This window comes from Trichoderma camerunense (genome assembly GCF_050948025.1).
Source record: "Trichoderma camerunense strain CBS 138272 chromosome Unknown V8C40scaffold_3, whole genome shotgun sequence".
Lineage (NCBI taxonomy): Eukaryota > Fungi > Ascomycota > Sordariomycetes > Hypocreales > Hypocreaceae > Trichoderma > Trichoderma camerunense.
The window spans coordinates 699,372-719,925 of NW_028145367.1; the positions used below are offsets into that span (position 1 = coordinate 699,372).

At 50.4% G+C, this 20,554-nt stretch overlaps 7 protein-coding genes and 1 non-coding gene across 8 annotated transcripts; 5 read left to right on the plus strand and 3 right to left on the minus strand.

Moving 5' to 3' along the window:
• Positions 1-56: 56 nt before the first annotated feature.
• V8C40DRAFT_t47 lies at positions 57-140 on the plus strand. Its single transcript has one exon. It is a non-coding gene; the product is annotated as a tRNA-Gly (tRNA).
• A 147-nt stretch (positions 141-287) lies between these two features.
• On the minus strand, positions 288-2,326 carry V8C40DRAFT_272934 (general substrate transporter; the record flags this gene model as incomplete). The annotated part of the gene is made up of 8 exons (XM_083220411.1): positions 288-449; positions 509-571; positions 629-687; positions 750-844; positions 907-1,454; positions 1,516-1,615; positions 1,686-1,860; positions 1,927-2,326. 8 exons carry the CDS (start codon positions 2,324-2,326, stop codon positions 288-290), a joined length of 1,602 nt encoding a protein of 533 aa, XP_083076893.1.
• Positions 2,327-3,549: 1,223 nt separating this feature from the next.
• On the plus strand, positions 3,550-6,233 carry V8C40DRAFT_272935 (beta-mannosidase; the record flags this gene model as incomplete). Its single annotated transcript, XM_083220412.1, has 2 exons — positions 3,550-4,079; positions 4,151-6,233. The coding sequence occupies 2 exons, from the start codon at positions 3,550-3,552 to the stop codon at positions 6,231-6,233; spliced, it is 2,613 nt and encodes an 870-aa protein (XP_083076894.1).
• A 162-nt stretch (positions 6,234-6,395) lies between these two features.
• On the plus strand, positions 6,396-7,884 carry V8C40DRAFT_235208 (HNH endonuclease signature motif containing protein). The gene is made up of 4 exons (XM_083213807.1): positions 6,396-6,754; positions 6,809-7,269; positions 7,335-7,493; positions 7,623-7,884. The coding sequence occupies exons 1-4, from the start codon at positions 6,442-6,444 to the stop codon at positions 7,656-7,658; spliced, it is 969 nt and encodes a 322-aa protein (XP_083076895.1). The 5' UTR covers positions 6,396-6,441; the 3' UTR covers positions 7,659-7,884.
• Positions 7,303-10,728, minus strand: V8C40DRAFT_235210 (Zn(II)2Cys6 transcription factor). Its single transcript, XM_083213808.1, has 11 exons — positions 10,612-10,728; positions 10,181-10,558; positions 10,016-10,044; positions 9,697-9,858; positions 9,538-9,636; positions 9,215-9,483; positions 8,463-9,156; positions 8,305-8,393; positions 8,132-8,246; positions 7,875-8,034; positions 7,303-7,802 (listed from the first exon to the last, which is right to left on the minus strand). Exons 2-10 carry the CDS (start codon positions 10,234-10,236, stop codon positions 7,898-7,900), a joined length of 1,650 nt encoding a protein of 549 aa, XP_083076896.1. The 5' UTR covers positions 10,237-10,558; positions 10,612-10,728; the 3' UTR covers positions 7,303-7,802; positions 7,875-7,897.
• Positions 10,729-11,094: 366 nt separating this feature from the next.
• Positions 11,095-14,263, plus strand: V8C40DRAFT_235215 (heterokaryon incompatibility protein-domain-containing protein). Its single transcript, XM_083213809.1, has 2 exons — positions 11,095-11,234; positions 11,300-14,263. The coding sequence occupies exon 2, from the start codon at positions 11,750-11,752 to the stop codon at positions 13,907-13,909; it is 2,160 nt and encodes a 719-aa protein (XP_083076897.1). The 5' UTR covers positions 11,095-11,234; positions 11,300-11,749; the 3' UTR covers positions 13,910-14,263.
• Positions 14,264-14,974: 711 nt separating this feature from the next.
• Positions 14,975-16,983, plus strand: V8C40DRAFT_235217 (nucleoside transmembrane transporter FUN26). Its single transcript, XM_083213810.1, has 2 exons — positions 14,975-15,458; positions 15,547-16,983. Exons 1-2 carry the CDS (start codon positions 15,286-15,288, stop codon positions 16,721-16,723), a joined length of 1,350 nt encoding a protein of 449 aa, XP_083076898.1. The 5' UTR covers positions 14,975-15,285; the 3' UTR covers positions 16,724-16,983.
• V8C40DRAFT_235220 (inositol-pentakisphosphate 2-kinase-domain-containing protein) lies at positions 16,956-19,953 on the minus strand. The gene is made up of 4 exons (XM_083213811.1): positions 18,770-19,953; positions 18,321-18,599; positions 17,265-18,225; positions 16,956-17,240 (listed from the first exon to the last, which is right to left on the minus strand). The coding sequence occupies exons 1-3, from the start codon at positions 19,296-19,298 to the stop codon at positions 17,375-17,377; spliced, it is 1,659 nt and encodes a 552-aa protein (XP_083076899.1). The 5' UTR covers positions 19,299-19,953; the 3' UTR covers positions 16,956-17,240; positions 17,265-17,374.
• Positions 19,954-20,554: the final 601 nt, after the last annotated feature.

Genomic DNA, 20,554 nt, shown 5'->3' on the forward strand with positions numbered 1-20,554 from the left:
CACCTTCGAGATTCATCAGTGGGTCTTCGTTTCCGACGAACGTTTCCACCTGAAGCGCGTCATTGGTCTAGGGGTTAGGATTCAACTCTTCCATTTCAAATCGAAAAGTTGAGGCCCGGATTCGAGTTCCGGATGACGCATTTTTTGCTTCTTCTCACTTGTAATATTTTTTGGTTCCAATTTACTCTCTGGCGTAACTCACTCATTCGGTGCAAGTTGAAAGCTTCAAGAATCACCTCTTCACAACTATCTGTCAACTAAAAGAACAAAGACCACCATCCGTTCCCTCAAGCCTCATGCGTCTCGACATGTGTCACTTCTTCATCAAAATCCGCATTCTTGGCCCTCATCTGAGAAAGCACCGCGGCTGAAGTGCTGGTTGAGGCACCGCCGCCCACTTTGGCTTCCTCGCCGTCAAAGAACTTGGCAATCTCTTCCAAAGGGGTGTTCTAAAGAAAAGACCAAGATCAGTATATTGAACACGAGCAAGAGTTGCGTGAGATCATACCTTTGTTTCCACCCAGAGAAAGTACACGACGACAAATATAACGCAGAGGAACACATCGTAAAACTACATTGGTCATGGTCAGATTTGGCGTAGAACAACAGTTGTAATATCGAAACTCACAATGTAGAATCTCCACCCCTGAGATTCGATGCCGACGGGGTTAATGTACTGGTTGAGCACTGGTACAACAAATCAGTCAACAATATCTTGCAAGATATGAGTATTGAATAGGTGCACTTACATGATGAGCTGACACCGAAAAACGTAACGTTGAGACCCTTGGCGCGAATCTCATATGGCAGAATCTCAATGGGATACGCCAACACCAGCCCTTGCCTAAACAACTCTCATCATTAGCATCGAATCCAGTGTAGACACAACATAACACTCAGACTCACCATCCACAGTTGAATGCCGTGTAAAACAAAAAGATCATGACAATGACGCCTTTTGCATCAGCCCCATCCCCCGTAATGTTATACCGCGCCGAAAGAATCGTCCACAGCACAAAACACACGATCATCGACCCCGTGCTTCCTAGAACCATCTTCCTGCGTCCAAACCGGTCAATATTAAACGCCGCCCAGATGGCAACAATAAAGTTCCAGATCTGCAGGCCGCCATTCAGACCCGCCTGCTCGGCATTCTTGGTGATGCCAATCGTCTCCAGCACGGGCACCAGATAGTACGAGACCAAGCCGTTGCCGCACCACTGCGAGAAGAAGCCCTGCAGGTAGCAGATGAGGGTGCGCTTGCGGTTGCCTGGGGTGCTGATGAGGTCGAGCCAGCCGCTCTTGGAAGAAAATTCTCGCTCTAGGGCTAGCGTTTCCTTGATTTCGGTGAAGGAGGTCTCCACGAAGTCGGTGCGCTCGCCGTTGCCGTGGAACTTAACGAGGACATCGAGGGCTTCTTCATGGCGGTCCTTTGCAATGAGGAAACGAGGGCTCTGGTTTCATTGTATCAGACGGAGAGCTTAAGGGTAAGAGATACAGAATTGGGATACTCACCTCAGGTAGGAACCAAATAAACATAATCTGCACAATGGCAGGGAAAGCCTGGATAATGGAGGGAATACGCCAGGCCCATTCACTGTTGATGTTGATGGTGCTGTTTCGGTCAGCTCTGAGCCTCCCAACACTTGAATGCTCAAGCTACGTAAATAAGAGATAGTACATACCCAAAGGTCACCCATGCAGCAACAATGGATCCAAAGTACCACGTCGAGTTGTAAATCGCTGTAATTGTGGCTCGATGCTGGGTATGAGCCAGTTCAGTCACCATGAGAGGTGCACTCCCGTGGTCAATCATGACGCCGAAGCCAACAATAAATCTTCCCGCAACAAACATGCCGACTGTATATCACAACAACCACGGGGTCAACCACACGGTCTATAGGTAAAAGGAAAAGGGCTACTCACCATTAATACTAGCACTCTGAACAGCCACTCCAATAATAGCAATAATACTTCCAATCACAACTCCCCACCGTCTCCCCAACTTATCAGCAATCGTAGCGGGAAACGGAAACGGAATCACAGCAATCAACTGCCCAAGCGCAAAGGCAAGGTTGTAAAACGCCAGCAACGAGCCACGAGGATGGTGAAAATAGTCCTGCCACTGCCCGCTCGTCTGCAGAGCGTTCATCATGGAGCCATCGTAGCCGTTGACCATGGACGTCATGAGCGGCACGAGGAGCAAGAAGTACAGATGGCGGAGACCTGGCTCACGCCACCAAGTCACCTTTGGGAACTCTTTGTTGGCGAGCCTGAAGGTGGTGGACGGCGGAGCCGACGACTTGAGCGGGTTGGCGAACTTCATCTTCAAGTCACGACGGCTTCGTTCTCATCAGCTGTGGGTTGAGAAGGCAGGTGATCGACAGCGGTTGTGACGAGATGAGGGCTCATGCATATCGGCTGCATCTCCGCATTCACGAACGGGGGGGTCTATATATACACACGAGGGAAGCATAAGACGATCACGCAAGGAAAAGGAGGGGAAGCATCCCCTTCTCTGCCCATCAAGCCACTAACACTCTAAGGCTTCTCATGACTCTCACGACTTGGAGCTATCGACAATGTCTTCAGCTTGGAAAGCAGCCGGCTCTTAGTCCAGGACAGCAAGTGGGGGAACCTCGTGCCTTGAAATCGACTACAATAGCCATGAACCGACCCCCGGCACCGGACTTTGTCGCCGTGGCTTGAGGGGATCGGCAGCGTATACTCCAGGTTGAGATGGTACCTTAATGCCGAAATGACAAAGCCAACAACAAGCTCTAGTCCGGGTATATTCGTTCTAACAAGCTTCATTGATGTCTAGCGTCGTGGCTGGCGACGGTTCCTTGATATAAGCACTACAAATATCGTCCATTGGCCTTTTAAACGTTTACCCCGGGCTACCATCGCAGCAAGTCAACTTTCAAATGTCATCGTGTTCCAGCAGAATCTGGGGAAACTCACGCTTGAAATGTGGAATAACCTGGGGAATGCTGGCCAAGTGGAGATGTTGAAGGTGCTTTAGCCGGTTATGCGGGCGACTATGGCTGCTTTTGTCTGGAGACATGAGTTAGTGTAAAAGTGTGGAGTTGAATTGCCGGTGTTTCGTCCATCGCCAACTCGGCTATTTTCCCAAACCGTCCAGCAAGCGAGGACTGACAGCCTTTAAGAAACATCGTCGTATTAGAATCCCTTCCCAATATGATAAGCATCTCGAGAAACTCGCGGGGTAGCACATGGTAAGACCCATCAGAAATGTGGATGATGCGGGGGAGCTTCTGATCTCATGTTCACATGAAGCATCGTGAATGGTTGTCCAGCGTGGGGAAGAAGACATCCGAGATCGCATTGCGCCTCTCTCATGTGTTGTTAGTTTTGCCTTCCTGGAGGAAGAGGTGTAAGATAAGCACTGCGGTTCCTGGAAAACGAGCAAATAAACTGCAGCTGGAGCTCTTCTTATATCAGCTTAGCTGTCAGGCCCTGGTCGTTGATCCTGCATACCTCGACTTTTTCTCAAAGAATCCTACATACTCTATTTCAACATAAACAATGGCCACGTATCTACGGACAGACGTCCATGATGGCTGGACTTTCAAGCAAGCAGACAAGCCAGACTCCGACTTCAGACCTGTTGCCCAGTTTCCCACCGTCATCCATCTCGACCTCCTACATCACGACCTCATCCCAGATCCGCCCAAAGACAGAAACAGCGAGCTGATTCAATGGGTTGGCGAGAAACAATGGCTCTACAGGACGTCATTCACCTCGCCGCAAGCTCCATCAAGCACTGGCAAGGTATCTCATACCATGGTTTTCGATGGTCTCGATACATATGCCAAGATCAGTCTAAACGGCAAAGAAATAGCCAACACCGCCAATATGTTCCTCCAATATCGCGTCGATGTCACAGAGGCATTAAAGCCGGCAGGTGAAGAAAACACCCTTGAGCTTCTCTTCGACTCTGCGTTCTTGGAGGGCAAACGCCTGGAAAAGGCGCAGGGCTACAAGAATCTGTTCTGGAATGGCGATTCCTGCCGCATGAACGTCCGCAAAATCGGATGCCATTTTGGATGGGATTGGTGAGTTTTCACAGTGTTTAGCTTTATATGATGGCGCTCAATATTCTATGACTGACCATGATGATTAACAGGGCACCGACATTGCTAACCTGTGGTCCTTGGCGACCAATTTATCTTGAGTCATTTGTAACTCGCATCGCCGACTTAAACATTGATATCGATGTTGCAGACTCGCTAGATGAGGCGACATTGACTATCACGTCAGAGCTGCAGGGCCACGATGACAACAAGGATGCGGTCCGAGTCACCATCGCCAACCCAGATGGTGAAAACGTTTTCACCGGCCACGGGAACGGCAAAGTGAAGCTCACAAGCCCCAAACTGTGGCATCCAGTCGGTTATGGAGAACAGCCGCTATACACGGTCACAGCTGTTCTGGGTAACCAAAAGGTCGTCCGCAAAGTCGGCATCCGCCATTTGCGTCTGGTGCAGCGGCCTCTCGAGAATGGAGCTCCAGGAACGACCTTCTTCTTCCAGGTCAACCAGATCCCCATCTACTGCCGTGGTGCTAACTGGGTGCCTGGCGATACCTTCTTGCCGAGGATCAATGAGAAACGCTATCGTCAGTGGATCGAGCTGGCTCTCCATGGCAACCAGAACATGATCCGCGTGTGGGGAGGAGGCCTTTACGAAGACGACTCGTTCTATGAGATTTGCGACGAGCTCGGAATTCTCATCTGGCATGACTTTCAGCTCGGGTGCGGTGTCTACCCTGTCTCCGACTTTATGACCAACACCATCCGTGAGGAAGCCATTTACAACCTCAAGCGACTGCGACACCACCCGTCCATCGTCTTATGGTGTGGAAACAACGAGGACCACATGTTTGCCGAACTGCATCATCTCGAATACGACATCAACGACAAAAACCCAGACAACTGGCTCAAGACAAACTGGGCGGCGCGATGGTATTACGACAAGATGCTCCCCGATATCTGTGCCGAACTGGTCCCTCGCATCCCTTACCACAACTCCTCTCCCTGGGGCGGCACATACAGCAATGACCCAACAGTTGGCGACATTCATTCTTGGAGAGTTTGGATGGCAGATCAGCCGCGCTACCCGTACCAGGATTACGAGAAACTCACCGGCCGCTTTGTGAGCGAGTTTGGCATGAAGTCGTCCCCGTCTGTTCACAGCGTCCGCCAGCTCATAACGGATCCTGCCGAAAGACACCCCCAGTCTCGTACTTTTGACAACTGGTTCTGCGCACCGGAAGATCAGCGCACACTGTCAATGTACTTGATTGACAACCAAAAGTACGAACTCGCCTCCCTTCCGGCATACGTATATGCTACTCAGCTCAACCAGGCTGAGGCAACCGACTACTCGCTTCGACCTTTCAGGCGCCTCTGGAAGGGTCCCGGGCAGGAGGAGTGCGCTGGCAGCCTGATCTGGCAGCTCAACGACTGTTTCCCGGCCGCTAGCTGGTCTCTGGCCGATGCATTCCTTCGTCCTAAGCTGGCTTACTTTGTTGCCAAAAGAGATTATGCGCCCATCATTGTTGGATGCGCAAGGACGACTGTAGAACACCCTGCCGATGAGTTCACTCGTGTGTACGTGGAACGCGTTACCTCAGCAGACGTTTGGGCTAGCAACTGCACCACCTCCGAGGCCAAGTTGACCATGACGGTAGCCTTCTATTCCGTCTTGGATGGCGAATTACTCGCTTCCAAATCTGAACAAGTGACTCTACCACCAAATCGCTCAACAGAACTGCAAAAAGTAAAGTTTGAGGAAAAGGAATGGGGGGTCAAGCAAGAGTTCGTAGTCGCCGCTACGAAGCTCAGCAAGAATGGAGATGTGCTGGCCCGCTATGTCAACTTCCCACAGCCGTTGAGGCATCTCGATTTTTCCGCTGCAGAAGTTACCGTCACGAAAAAAGACGTTAGTGGCTCAGCTGGATCTTTCGAGCTTGCTGTCTCGGTCAAGAATGGTGTGGCTAAAGGCGTAGAACTGATGATTGACAGTCTCGATCCAAACGTTGCGGATAGTTACCTCTTTAGCGACAATGCCTTGGATCTTGTCCCGGGGGAAGAGCAGATTGTGACTGTTACTGCAGTCGTCGGCGCAAAAGCTAATCTTGAGAATGTCAAAGTGGTGGAGCAGCACTACGGTTCTGTGGCTCCGAAATCGAAACTTGTGTTGATGTAATAAAATCAGATGCATTCAGGGGGTATCTATGTTGCGTGTATCTATCTATCTGAGTTAGAGAGAGGGTTTCATCGTGGCGGTTAACTTATGGATAAGCCTACGCTATAGTGGTGCCCTCCAAATCCACTCATGGTTAGGTAGTTCAGGCTACCCCTCTCTTCCCACACAATCCCTGCAAAAACATCATCTCCATCCACAAGCATCCAAAATGGCACCCCCATATGTCTGGACCAACCCTCTCCAGGCACTAGCTCTCATAACGGAGAATCCAGCGCGATTATCCGAAGAATTATCCTCAGCTCTCTCGGATCCAAATGCATATGAAACCGCTCGCCAGAGAGCCAAAACTTTGGTTGAAGATTACCAGCGTGTTTCTCCAAGTGATGATACAGCTCCAGTGCTTCGACTTTTTCTTGAGAAGCTGCCGAAACAGGGCCAGACAGCTTTAATAAGCGATATAATCACCAGCGAGAATCTACGTATGCTACGGGACCACCTTGTCGACGCAATCCTGAAACCAAGTAAGGCCATAATCAAATGCTTTTTCTTGAAGTGGCTAACTAACGTTTTCGCAGTGAAGCTATCAGGCGGCAAACAGCCAGTCACTGCGCCAAGCAACCCACTACAATTAGAACAAATTGATTTGGCCATGACTGAGATTGAACCATCTGTACGGAATCAAACAAGGCTTAAAAGAGACTGCCTTAAGCGGGACGGCTTTCGTTGCTGCATCTCAGGCCACTACGACTGGTCATCCGTTAAAAATGGAGGCGTCATTCTGCCGGCGGGCAAGCGGCTAACCATAACTCAATGCGCCCACATTCTCCCATTCGCACTTAGTGACTTCGATGAGAACAGCGCCGCTGAGACGCGGAATAAAGCGATTATTTGGACGGCGCTCCACAGATACTTTCCTGCTCTAAGAGGCAAAATCAATACCAGCTCTGTCAATCAGCCTGGGAATGTAATGATTATGGATAACTCCATTCACGCAGCATTTGGACAGTACTCAATCGGATTATGGCCTATGGACGAAGTATGTTTCTATTATCGACAAATTATATTGTTCCGAGCATAAACTAATCTCATTCATTAATCTAGGACGATACATACCATATTCGCCCACTTGATGGCTTAGGTCTTCCCGCAGTCATCCCACTAGACCAGGAGTATGTTCAATTCATATCCCACGATCATCAACTGCCTCTACCTGATAAAGACTTCTTGAAGACGCATTACCGAATTGGCGAAATCCTGCAAGTAAGTGGTATTGGGCGGCAGATTGAGGATGAATTGGACAACTCCTTGGACGATCCATTGAATCTACGGCCAGATGGATCCACTGATTTGTGGTCAATCCTGGAAAGGAAGATGCTAATGAATGTTTAGTTAGCTAAAAGGGATGCTGAAATATCTATAATCTAACGCAGCGTGGCCGAGATAAAAAGCGCTGGAAGAGGGGATCAGATGAGGGTGCGGATAGGAGGCTTGATGAGTTGGCCTATATCTTGGTTGGAGCGACTCGAGTATCAACCAGTTGCATCCAGGGGGTATCTATATTGCGTGTATCTATCTATATGAGTTAGAGAGAGGTTTCTTCAATGTTCTTGATAAAGTAGATACAAAAAAAAAAAAACTCACGTTTACAGGATATAAGCACTCAGTCAGTTGAGAACCTCACTCCATGTCTCCCTTAGCTTCTCAACTGTCTGGGTTACATCCCATGTCGTCTCAGCTTCGATGCGATGAAGTAGGCTAAGTAGGTACGACTGGGATTTAACATCTCTTAGTGTACGGCCACCTATTAGTCTGATTAGCTGATGTCTGTTTGCGTGTCATGGTTCTAGAAGCCTTCATTATTCTGTGAACGAAATTAAGCGACCCGCCACTCTACTCACAATATGCCAATATTTCCGCAGTATTCACCAGAGCCCCAGGGTATCGACACTCTTTATATGAAAACAGTCCACGAACAATTCCACAGATCTGAATAGTATGCTTGACAGCTTCTGCCTAGAAATGAATGTCAGCTAAGGGCGGTGGAAAGAATGGTGTGCAAGTACAAACTCACGGTATCCACACTCTCCGGGTTCGTTTCACTAGACTGATTGGAAGTGGTAAAAATGACTTTGCAAAGATGGAAGAATTGCATTGCCACATCTAGCAGAGAGCTCAAGAGTTAGATGACATTTTCCAGATCAAGGTAGAGAGGAAGTAAAAGTGACTTACTGTGCCAAATGCATGTGTATGTGATCGCCGGAAAAGGATGATCATCCATAACCACGGAAAGCGGATTAAAGGTATCAGGGAGCCTCTCCTTCCAGTTGTCCACAAGAGTGACCAGCATCTCTTGATGGACAGAAGTTGCTGTGGAAACGGACGAATCAAAGTAGTAGTTGATGACTCGTGCTGTGAGCCAAATGATGTTATTAGTCCAATCATCGTCCGTATCTCCGTCAAAAACGACGTAATACGTTCTATCCGACGTGTCAATATTGGTCGGGGAGCAGCCGCGAAGAGCGGTTAGGATCTCCTGGCGGACATATGTCCAGAATGCAGTGTGCTTGAGGCTTCCTGGGCCAAATTTATTTGCATTATAACTGAAAAGAGATAGAGAACCTCTCAAATGACGCTGCAGATCGACCTCGGCATTGCGATCGCTCAGCATCTCATGCATGCGTAGAATGACCGTTGACAGCGCCAACGCACTCTCGGACGCACACGCAATATCTTTCAATGCGGCAATAAGCCGGCAAACACAACTATAATGATATTCATCTGCCATGAGAGGGCTGATCTTTCGGTCGGAGCGACTCAAATATCGCGCCGAGAATGCGAAGATTGCGTCAAGGAGCATGGGGCATTTCATGGCCAGCTGAGGTACGGATGCTGAGAAGTGGTGTCTCGGATCGTTCAATGCCAACTATATATCAAGTATCAATGGCCATACTACAAACGTATATCGTAGGAAATGAGCCCACCCATCCGCTTAAGTGCTCCGTGTAGACCGTCAGCAGACGCGCTTGGTCCGCATCTCTCAAAGGCCCTCGGAGCTGTGGAAGATATATGGGCAGTGTTGAATTCAGAGCTTCTGCCAGGCTCCCAATAGGAGTACTTGTAGTTTGGCTATCCGAAATATCTTCAAAAAGAAAATGCGAAACCGGTGGAAGGGATATATGGAGGAATCCAGGTTCCAGTTCTGTCTGGCTAGAAAACTGAGATGCTGGTCTCGGGGAGTTTGGTGGGTCGTCTTGTCGTTGTAAGTACAGGGAACCAAGTAATATTTGTAGTGAATCTCTCTCACCTGATGGGTTAATAAGAACTGAATCTGCATCGTCTTCTATTTTGTTAAGAGCTCGGCTGATTCTACGCGATTTTCTTCGTACGTGATGGGCAAATCGCACTTGAGTGGTCATATTAGCCCAGCCCAGACACCCGAGATGTATGGGACGGTTAAACTTACAAGAAGACGGAATCTTGACCCAGACGTGATCCTCTGGAAAGTCGAAATATTCATTTTCTACCAAAGCAACCTCGTTAAAGTTGTCAGGGCTAGCTGCCCTTGGAAAGGAACATGGCCGGCCAGCTATCTCGCAGCGCTTGCACTCTGGTCTACGTTCATCGCCTTTGGTAGAGTCAGCCTGGGAGTGTCTAAGACGTAAAGAAACGCATAAAGCTAGTAAAGGGGGGAAAGAAGATGATAAGTTCAATAACGAAGAGAGAGTAAAGGGATCGTCATGGCTAATAACGGTGTTGGGACTGTCTTGCATTAGCCTACATACATTTAACGTGACGTTTCCTGCATGTTAGGCTGCCCCCGGTTTAACCAGTCAGTGAGGGTAATATCCAAGGGCCAGCAAGTTATTATGCTGTTGGGTCTGCTGGGATAATATATCATACCATCCTGTGCCACAGTGTTAGAAAGAGGGTTTAAAGCAAATCAAGACGGCGAGGTTTGGATTTTACCTGTTTTGACACGCTTCTGGGCAGAGTTGGTAGCCATTATGAAGCAATAAAGGCAAGCGCAGCGTGGCCGAGATGGATAAAGTGGATCATCCCCTTAAATGCGTCATATGTTATGAAGCGATGGAAGAGGAAATTATATGAGGGTGTGGATAGGCGGTTTGATGTGTTAGTCGTCTGTTGTTTGATGAATCCAAGTATGGAAGCCAACAAGAAGACTGAAGTCGAGGAAGGATGGCTGTAGAAGCCCCACAGCAGGTGTTCTTTCCCCACGCCGCTGAGCACTAGCGAGGCTAGCCGGTGCTGAAGAAGAATGCGGAGAAGAGTAAGACATTATCAAGCGGAGGTAAGAAAGAGCGAGGCTGCAAAATGAATAAGTACATACATTCAGCTGTATAGATATCATACTAGGTACCTAGTAGTAAATGAATATAAATATTAGTAATAATAGCTACGAGAGAAGTATAAATATAATAGTAGATACTAGAGAAATATAGGTATAGCAGCAGATACTTGAAGAGTTGAGATTTATAGGCGTATTATTTGAGGCGCGTGTGTTCGTAATCTTCTCAGGCTCGGTTTTCTGTCCCCCGCTTAATTGTCTATTGCCTAGGTAGTGTTGGCTGTGCGGAGTGGTATCTTGACGTTGAAAATGGCAGCTATTCTACGCTTTATAGACATATTGAGGATATTGATTTGATTTGTTTATTTGTTTTTTCAAGGTGCGCATCGTGAAGAAAGAAAGTTTGATGCTCTAACCCGATCATGTGGAACACGAAGCACACTCTCTCATCTGGTACCTGGGCTGAGGCTCGGCTAATTTTGACTTCCTGGCCCCTGTTATCAAGCCACTAGCAACTCTGACCAAACATCTGCACCTTGAAAAACACGTCCACGTATTGATCAGTACAAGTGAAACTGCTTCGTGTGAATACTAACTCTACAAAACAAACAAGACGTACATATGTTCATCTTTAAATGGAGGCAGCATACAACGTTAAAAATCCATTCGACTCACTACTCCACATGCCGTACAGGGTAAGTCTCCCAAGTTGAAGCAACCAAGCTACCTAGCCAATAACCGCTCAACGTCATGGGTGCAGAGGATCCATCATCAATCAATTTCACGGATCCATGGAGGGGCACCACTTCAAACTCAATGCAGTCAGTACGAGGGCCTTGGGCTTTTAGTGCTAACAGGTGCTGCAGCAACGCGTCGCCTCACAGCCCAGCCTGATTGATGCGAGTGCTCCTGGTAGCACAACATCCCATCCCATCCATATTATAGCGCCTTAGGCCCAAGGATCGTCTTCCGACAACCACCCAACGTCATCTCGCCTCGCTCTTTCTTTCTCTTACGGCCATGACGGCCTGCGTCTCTGGCGCAAGGTTGCTTTGCTAGCATTTCGTTTCACTTCGTTTCACCTCACTTCAACGCATCTCAGCGGTTGCGCAGTTCATCCATCAGTCCTGTAAACACTCAAAATTAGCGGAATCGCAAGCCACCAGCTTAGTACAAGACTCCATACCTGTACCGTCAAACACCATAAACAATGCGAGGAGAGCCTGAAGAATCCGAGAGCGACTGGTCCTCGTCCGGCAGCGAGTCGCCACCGCCAGCTCCTCCTCCTCCTCGTGCTCGCACTCATGCCCGTACTCAGTCTCATGCGCCTCCCCCTGCCTCGCATCCAGAACCACATCATGGACATGCGTCAGCGCCAGCACCAGCACCCGCGAGACGCCTAAGCATCGCAGGCCGTCTGCTGGGTTCCCTTAACCAAGTGCGTGCGCAAAACAAAGAGAATAGAGAGAACAGGGACAACAGGGACAACAGGGACAATCGAGAGAGAACTAAAAATGAGCCGCCACCCCCTGAAAGGAGGCGCTCATCCGTCGCCGACAAATCGTCGCCCATGATGCGCATCAAATCGTGGTTGGATACATGCAATGGCCAGCATAACTACCACTGCGGCGGCGATGACGCTGACACAACCACTTGGCGTCCCGTCTACCTTGTCGACTCTGTTGAGCGATGCTTGGTCAAGGCCAAGCCGACAGATCGCTATCTCGCCTTGAGCTATGTCTGGGGTCCACTGAATCCGCGTCGAGGAGGCCCCAACGCCGTTGTGCGGTTGCTCAAGTCTAATATCGAAGCCCTTCAGTCAGAGCTCCCAGAGGTGGACATTCCCGAGACCATCCTCGATGCCATGTATCTGGCAAGAAAGCTGGGCTTCCGCTACCTGTGGGTCGATCAGCTATGCGTTGTTCAAGACGATGATGTGGACAAGGACAACCACATTCGGCACATGCCTTACATCTTTGCAAATGCATACCTCACAATCGCCGCAGCTTATGGAGACCTCTATACCGGCCTTCTCCCCATCAGTCCAAAGCGCCCGCGCGACTCAAAGGCTGGTGGTAGCACCAAGGATCACAACGAATTGCTGCGGCAATCCAAATGGAACACCCGCGGATGGACCCTGCAAGAGCATCTCTATTCGCGCCGTACCGTTTTCTTCTTTCAAGATGCCGTGACATGGGAATGCCACTGCGAGCTTTGGCAAAAAAGCTCCTTGAATATCATGCCAAAGCTGCGAGGCAGTAATCGGCATGAATGTATCAACCGCCTTTCTTCTGCCATTCTTGGCTACCAACATACTCCATGGCCTGACCTGGACGAGTACGCTCGTATCGCAGCCGACTATAGCGCAAGGAGGGTGACTCACGTCGAGGACACTTTGAGAGCATTCTCGGGCATCACTTCCATGCTCTCGCGCACATTTTCAGACGGCTTCATGTATGGCATGCCGCTCATGTTCCTTGACGTCGCTCTACTCTGGCGCCCACAGGCATCAATACGACGGAGGGCACCACCGCGAGCCCCTTTTCTTCCGTCATGGTCTTGGATGGGCTGGTGGTTTGACGGTGTTCCTGTTGACCTGGTGCTATGGAGAGCTGCAGCTGATTACGTCGAAGAGACTAGTCCGGCAAAAGTAGGATCCAATCCTAAACGATTTCAATCAATGCAAACTTTCAGGATAAAGCCCACCATCAGTTGGAATCTTACAGACAGGGCTTCCACAGTTCCCGTGAACAACACTGGGTTGCGGTTTCGAGATCTCCGCTCTCGTAAAAATGCTGGGACACCGCTGCCCCGAGGTTGGTCAAGGAGCGGGTCGGCTTTCAAACACGATAGCGACCGTGAGACAATTTTCAAGTATCCTGTGCCAGTGGTGGACCCCCCAAAGGATGGACAACACGCGCCAACAACCGCCGAGCAGACTTTCCCGGGTCCGCTCCTGTCTTTCAGAACGGCTGCTGGGCTCTTTGATGTCGATCTTGCCGATACTATGGCACCCAAGGATCACTCGAATCCTCAGCTTGCCATTGGAAACATTTGGAGCAAGTCTGGAAAATGGATCGGTGAATTTCGAGCCCACGACGCGTGGATCGGCGTGCAGACGTCCAACCACGACGGAGGCGAAAAACTCGAGTTCATTGCCATTAGCACAGGGATGGAGCGCAAGGGCTCCTTTATCTTCACACCGGAGAAATTCGAAGAGAATAAAGATGCAGACGGCATACTGGATTTTGTGAATGTGCTGTGGATTGAGAGAATTGGCAGTGTCTGCTACAGGAGGGGCATTGGGCATATCCTGCTCAAGGCTTGGAATGCACAAGTACGAGATCAGGTGGATATTGTTCTCGGATAGGGGTAGCCCTCTGAGAGACACCAATGGTATCCTCTGATGAGGGACCGTGAGGCATGGCGTTTGGGAGTCTGATTCCTGGAATCTTGGACGGTGGCAGTGGTGAACGTCGTTACCTGTTCTGCACTCGCATTTGTTCCTTTTTATTTACGTTCATGTTTGATATTTTCACCTTTTACGATGTTGCGTGTCTGAAAAATTGGAAGGCGGCTTAATGAGACATAGTACCTAGTTAGCAGGCCCTTTGATTTGATATAATTTCCCTTGGTATTGCCATATCTGAGCTTGTTATTGTGTATCACTTCTGAGTTGAGTGGCCGCTCGACGTTTAGCACGGGCACGAGTCGGACTTGAGGCTCTTCGTTGGTTATATTATTGCTGTGAATGGTACCCAGAATCTTTGCAACGTGAACTCATCAGATATTGACCTGTGTTTTGCATGTGGCAACCATGCACGACAAACATGCATTGCATCGGGTACCCATCACGTGGAGGCTTCCAGCTGGGCTCTTTGATTCACTTTCACCTATGCCCATACAGAGCCAATCATCCTCGTGGGAGAGAAGAATGTTGTCAATATTTCTTCAAGTGTGTATTGAATTATTACTGGACTGTGTGACGATATTAGGTACACTACTTCCATGTATTGATGAAGCGACTAGAGCTGTATGACAAGCCCAAGCCTCGTCCCACGGTGGCGTAGATGTTTTAGACAATATGCTGTCACTTTGATATCTAGATGGATGACATTTCTTGACCATGTGCCAAATAACCGGATCGGTGCTTTTGTAACAAAATCCTTGTCATGTACATGAACTGATAAACAGTACCTAGTTATCACTGGAGAAGCACAAAGAATTCCACTCAAATAATTGATGTCACAATCTCAGAAACCCACCAAACACGCCTGGCGTCTTATGTACTGTAACGACGGGTACCTGCTACCCCAGGCTGCATCGACGCTAAAGCGCCCTGTAGCCTCAGCGGTAAACTCCGCCTGACCAACTCCGTCTTTAGCGGCCGCCCAGCTTACATCCATGCTTTGTTCCGACGTCAACGCCTCGAAACCGTCCAGCTCCTTTTATCAACGTCACGAGTTCCGCTCTTGCTCTTGCTCACGCGACCGACCCGCCAATGCCTGGATAGACAGGCGTGAGGGATACACCAAAGTCCCTTCTCGTTCTTTTCATACCGAGACCCGAAGGCATCGGAGATTGTAAAACGTTCAGCGGCAAACCTACTTGATACGAAAGATTAACGCCAAACGCCGAGTGACGCCAATTCCTCCGATAACAACCTCCCCCCAGCGGAGGGCAACATCACCAAGGCTTTAATCGAAACACACTCCTACTCGGAGCCAGCGGAATCTGATAGAGAAAATGGCTTCGAGACCAGAATACCAGTCATTAGCGGATGTGGAGGATCACGCAGCAGCCTCAGATGAAGATTCGGCGCTGCTGGGAGGCCTGGACCAGGACAGCCACGATGTGCCCTTTTCGTGGATCGAATATGCCATCTTTTGCTTCCTGGGCATGGCCATGCTCTGGGCCTGGTACGCACAAAAACACACCGTCTCCCTCTAAATCTAAGTGTACATGCCCCAAAAAGACCAAAAACTAATGTCATTCTTCTCTCAACAGGAACATGTTCCTCGCCGCCGCCCCGTACTTCGCATCCCGCTTCGCCGGCGACTCCTGGATAGAAGCAAACTTCCAGTCCACCATCCTCACCGTCTCGACCCTCACGAACCTCGTCTCCGCCCTCATCCTCTCCCACATCCAGCACTCCGCCTCGTACCCCTTCCGCATCAACCTCGCCCTCGTCATCAACACCGTCATCTTCAGCTTCCTCACGGGCTCCACGGCCGTCTTCCTCGATGCCTCGCCGCGCCAGTACCTGGGCTTTGTGCTCACCATGGTGGCATGTACCTCTTGGGCCGCGGGCCTGATGCAAAACGGCGCGTTCGCTTTCGCCGCTGGCTTTGGCCGATCCGAGTATATGCAAGCTCTCATGGTCGGCCAGGGCGTGGCCGGAGTTCTGCCTTCCATCGCGCAGGTCGTCTCCGTACTTCTCTTCCCTCCCAGCAAAGAAAACGCGGCCGCAGGCGAGGGCGCCGGACAGTCCTCCGCCTTCTACTACTTCCTCGCCGCCGTCGTCATCTCCTTGGTGACCCTCGTGGCCATCATCCCCTTGGTCCGCCGACACAACCGCCTAGTAGCCGACCGCCTCACAGAGCACCTCGCCTCCTCCATGGCCAGCATCGAAGAGGCCGAGCGCGCCACCCGCAAAGTCGTCTCCCTGCTGCACCTCCTCAAGAAGCTCCGCTGGCTCGCTTTCGGCGTGGCCCTCGTCTTCGCCGTCACCATGTTCTTCCCCGTCTTCACCGTCAAGATCCTTTCCGTGCACAAGGACGGCGGGATCCTCTTCCAGCCTGCCGTCTTCATCCCCGTCGGCTTCCTCTTTTGGAACATTGGCGATCTCCTGGGCCGCATCGCCACCTTTTTGCCCTTTTCACTTTCCCACAGGCCGGTCCTGCTCTTCGCGCTGGCCGTGGCCCGAATCGCGCTTCTCCCGCTCTACCTCCTTTGCAACATCAACGGCCGCGGGGCCATCATCCCGAGCGACTTCTTCTATCTCTTCATCGTTCAGCTTGTCTTTGGCTTGACCAATGGATGGGTTGGATCGAGCTTTATGATTGCTTCGGGCGAGTGGGTTGAAGACAACGAGCGAGAGGCTACTGGTGGATTCATGGGCCTGTGCCTGGTGGCCGGCCTTGCATCAGGAAGTTTATTGAGTTTTACGATATCTGACATCTAATCACTGTGTTCACTGGTCATTGCAAAGGCGTTATCATGGGGCGTGTATGATATTTAATTTATGGGTGTGGCATTCAACAGCCCGAGTTTGCTAATCTAAAGCTATGTAGTTAGTGTAAGTTACCAGATATTAGAGGAATAGCTATAGCAACAAATTCTAGAGAAACATCCGGGTTCTATTCCGTCACTTGAACTCTACGCGATCGAGGGGCTACTGAATAGTAGCTATATAGATCTTCTAGGCAATTCATTTAAAAAGAATACGAAGCCATCTAATCTATCGTAAAATACAACTGAAAGAAATATATATACGGAGAATAGTGGTATTTTATAAAAACCCAGTAAGCCCAAATCGCCGCCGTTCTGTATTCCTTGCAGCTTTATCCCAGCGCTTCCCATAACCCATTTCGCTGCGTCCGCCAGTGATGCATTTCCTCCTACCTTAGTAGCCTTTTGACGCCCCTTTTAGAAAAGTTCCAATGCCGATTTTGGACAAAAGACAAAGAGAAGAATAAGAGGAAGAAAAAGAGGAAGAAAAAGAGGAAGAAAAAGAGGAAGAAAAAAAGGAAGAAAAAGAGAAAGAGAAAGGGCAAAAGCTATTCGCCCGCCAAAAAAGACCCAGACCGATTATAATTCCATAGTGCCAGATTCTTTATCCTCGTCTAGGATCGCACCTCAAGGGGTTGTTGTAAATAGAATCCGATTGTGCGCCTCCCATCTCTCGTTTAAAGGGCTCCAGGCCCTTGTGTAGCGCCGCAAGATCCGCTGTATGCCTGTATACCGTTTTCCCCGTCTTCGCAAAAGAAGGAGAACCATTCTTTTGGTAGCTCGAGAGCTTATTATGTTTCGTAGTATTATCTTCCATGAGAAGAATGACTGCATCTCCCACCCGAGGCTTCCCCGACCACTCCAACGAGCACAGTGACGGCGGATGATAATATGTATCGCCGCAAACAACCCAGTCAGCGGTATAGAAGCCACCTTCAATGAGGTCTTGCTCTGTTCCGCGCCAGTGGTTGAACTTCTTTTCAGGGTCTTTAAAGTCAAAGTCACCAAAACGAAGTTTGATTTCCTCGTCGTCGTTCGATGGAACAAGTGCAAAGCACGTACAGTCGCGCAAGGTCATGGCGACGACGAAATCCAAGTTAGTAGGAGGTAGCAGCGGCCCTACGTGATCGAGGCTCTTCTGGCATTCCCTCAACTTCTGGATTGCCTTGTGGTGGATGATTTTGTCGAGAATAGCCTGGACGCGTGCGTCATCCTGCAGGGCAGAGAGTTGCGGAGCTATTCGGAAAGGTGACGCGACTTGCTGAGGACAGTCGGGATTTGCAAGCGCAATCGGGCAGGGCCGCCTCTCAGGGCGTGGAGATTTAGAGCCGGGCGTTTTCAGATAGTTGCGAAGTTCCAACGCACACTGCCTGCATCTAATGGCGCCTTTAGGGGCGCTGGGTGACTGTAGCAGCCACTTGGGTTTGAACTCGATAAGGATGGAGCCATCGTCGCCTTTGATTGCCTTGTTAGTATGTAGCCGCAGAAGGTTGAAAGAGCCGCATTACTGTATAGCAACTTGGACGTAAGCATGTGACTAAGGTACTCACCATTGGGTCGCATGTCCTCCACAAGAAAGCCCCAAGAAGCGTGGCCAATGAACGAGCCTTGGAATTTAGGCTTGCGTTGGTGGTTCATATCCTGAAGCATGGCGTTGAGGTCATCCACAATGCCGGATTTATGCAGTACCACCAGCTCCTGGGACACGGCATGTTCGCCTAGGTGCGGCTGAATCTCACGGATGAAGAATTCCTGTTGGCGGAGATAATAGTCGGAGGAAGTTGGAGCGCGGCCAAGAACTGGTGCTTTGGCCACCCTCAGGAGTTTGCCTATGAGAGAAGAGGGTACGAGTTAGCAAACAGTAGTTTGTGCATTGGTGCTTGTGTAACCACATTCTTAGCGTGGACGAATGAGTGTCTCGATGCTCTGACAATGCAGGGCTGTGGGGTTTCTATCGCCATCAGGGTAAATTGGCTGTGCGATTCCGGGCCTAACGTACCTTGAAACTGCGCACCGACGCGACTGCCTGGGGGCAATTTGATCTCGAAGACGGCGTTGGCGGCGCCTTCGCCAACCAGCCTGACGGGCTTTGTGCCTCGCGGCAGGATACTGACCAGAGGTTGGTACGCGCCGTCGCCATCGCCGCCGTTGTCGCCACCCATATCCAGCGCGAGATCAACGTCTTGGATTCGGAGTTGGGGGCGTTGCCTGGTTCGCGGTCGAGTCCGGCTTTGATCGCGGCTGTCGTTGGTGTTGTGTGAATTGTCGTCGTCTTCGTCGCAGTCGCATCTACGGTCGCGCGAGCGGTCATAGCTCATGGCCCGCAGCCGGGCCATATCCGCCGAGCTGACTGCGACAGCCTCATCGTCAGAGTCCTCGGCCAGCGAGTCGGCATTGGAGGGCGATTCTCTGCCGGCATCAGAAAGGAAGTCGTCGTCGAAGCAGTCGCCGGCAACGGAGGAGCCGTTATTGGAAGCCGAGTCCTCGACAAGCTGGGGTGGCAGCTGCAAGAAGGTCTGCGCCTTCATGATTGGGACGGTCGCGGGCCCGTCCTGCAGGCCCTGCTGCAAGGGCTGCAAGGCACTGAGTCGGGGGGTGTGATAGCGCTGTGGCGGTACGTCTCAGGGAGCACGGAGGCCGGGCCAGCGGTCGAGAGGCATGCGAGTGAGTAGATTAGGTATAGCAGTCGAAGGGAGAGTTGAACGGTGAGACAAGGAAAAAGCGATATCGCCCTAGGTCGGAGGTTTCGATGTACCGGCCGTAGTATAACTTGCGAATAACGTCTGTTAGGTAGAGTACGCTTCCCCTTGGTTGGGTTTTTTTCCTTTTCTCTTGGCCGGGTTCCGATGTTGAATTAAACGGCCCAGAGTGGAGAGCTGGAGCAGCGGCGTTATCCTTGCGTGGAAATTAGATGTCGTATTTGGTTGGCGAAGGAGCTTGAGGAACGTCGACAGAGATTTCGCAGGAGATGTTGGTTGGGTCGAAGGTGAGAAAGGGGGAGGAAGAGAAGCGGCTTGTCGATAGATTTAGAGTTTAAAGACTTGACGGATCGAGGCCGCCCGCTATGGCCAGCTTATTATGACTGCCATTCATTGACTCAACTTATTACGCGGGACCTTTAGCACGAGTTACAGGCACAAGCACACACGTGTGTAGGAAGATGGAAGATGGAAGGGAAATATACCAAGACAGACGGACGACGTCGGCGTAGGAGCGAGGCGAGGCAAGGGAGGGCAGTGATGTGCTCAGGTCGTCGGCATAGTGTCGTGTGGCGTGGCGCGGCCAGCCTGTGATCTGAGCTGCGAATCTGACAACTGGGATCGGAATAGGTGCTAAGGCAGACGCTAGTACGAGCAGCTGGAGGCAATAGTACGGAGTAGTATTACCAGACAACCCCTGCGAGTATATGTATGTGTATATGTAGATGCTCGTGCAGTGTATTAATGCCAGGCACTGGATGGAACAAGACACGATCCAAACGGCAAAATTGTGATGATGGCAAACTGCATACCAAGCGTCTGTCTTCCCCCCCTTTCGTGGTGGCGTCCAAAAGGCTCATTCAGTCACTCAAACCCCTCGCAGCAACGAGGGCAAAGAACTCACTGGCCAGACGTAATATTGGGTCTGGTCTCTTTCGTGCCGACTTGGCAAAGTGCAGCTGAAGTCGCATCCAGTGACGTGCATTTCCCCCCTTGGCTCCGCTGCAGACGCTGGACTATTTCCGGGCAACGGCAGAACCGAGAGCACGGTGGTGGTTGTATGCTAAAGAAACATGCAAGAGTCG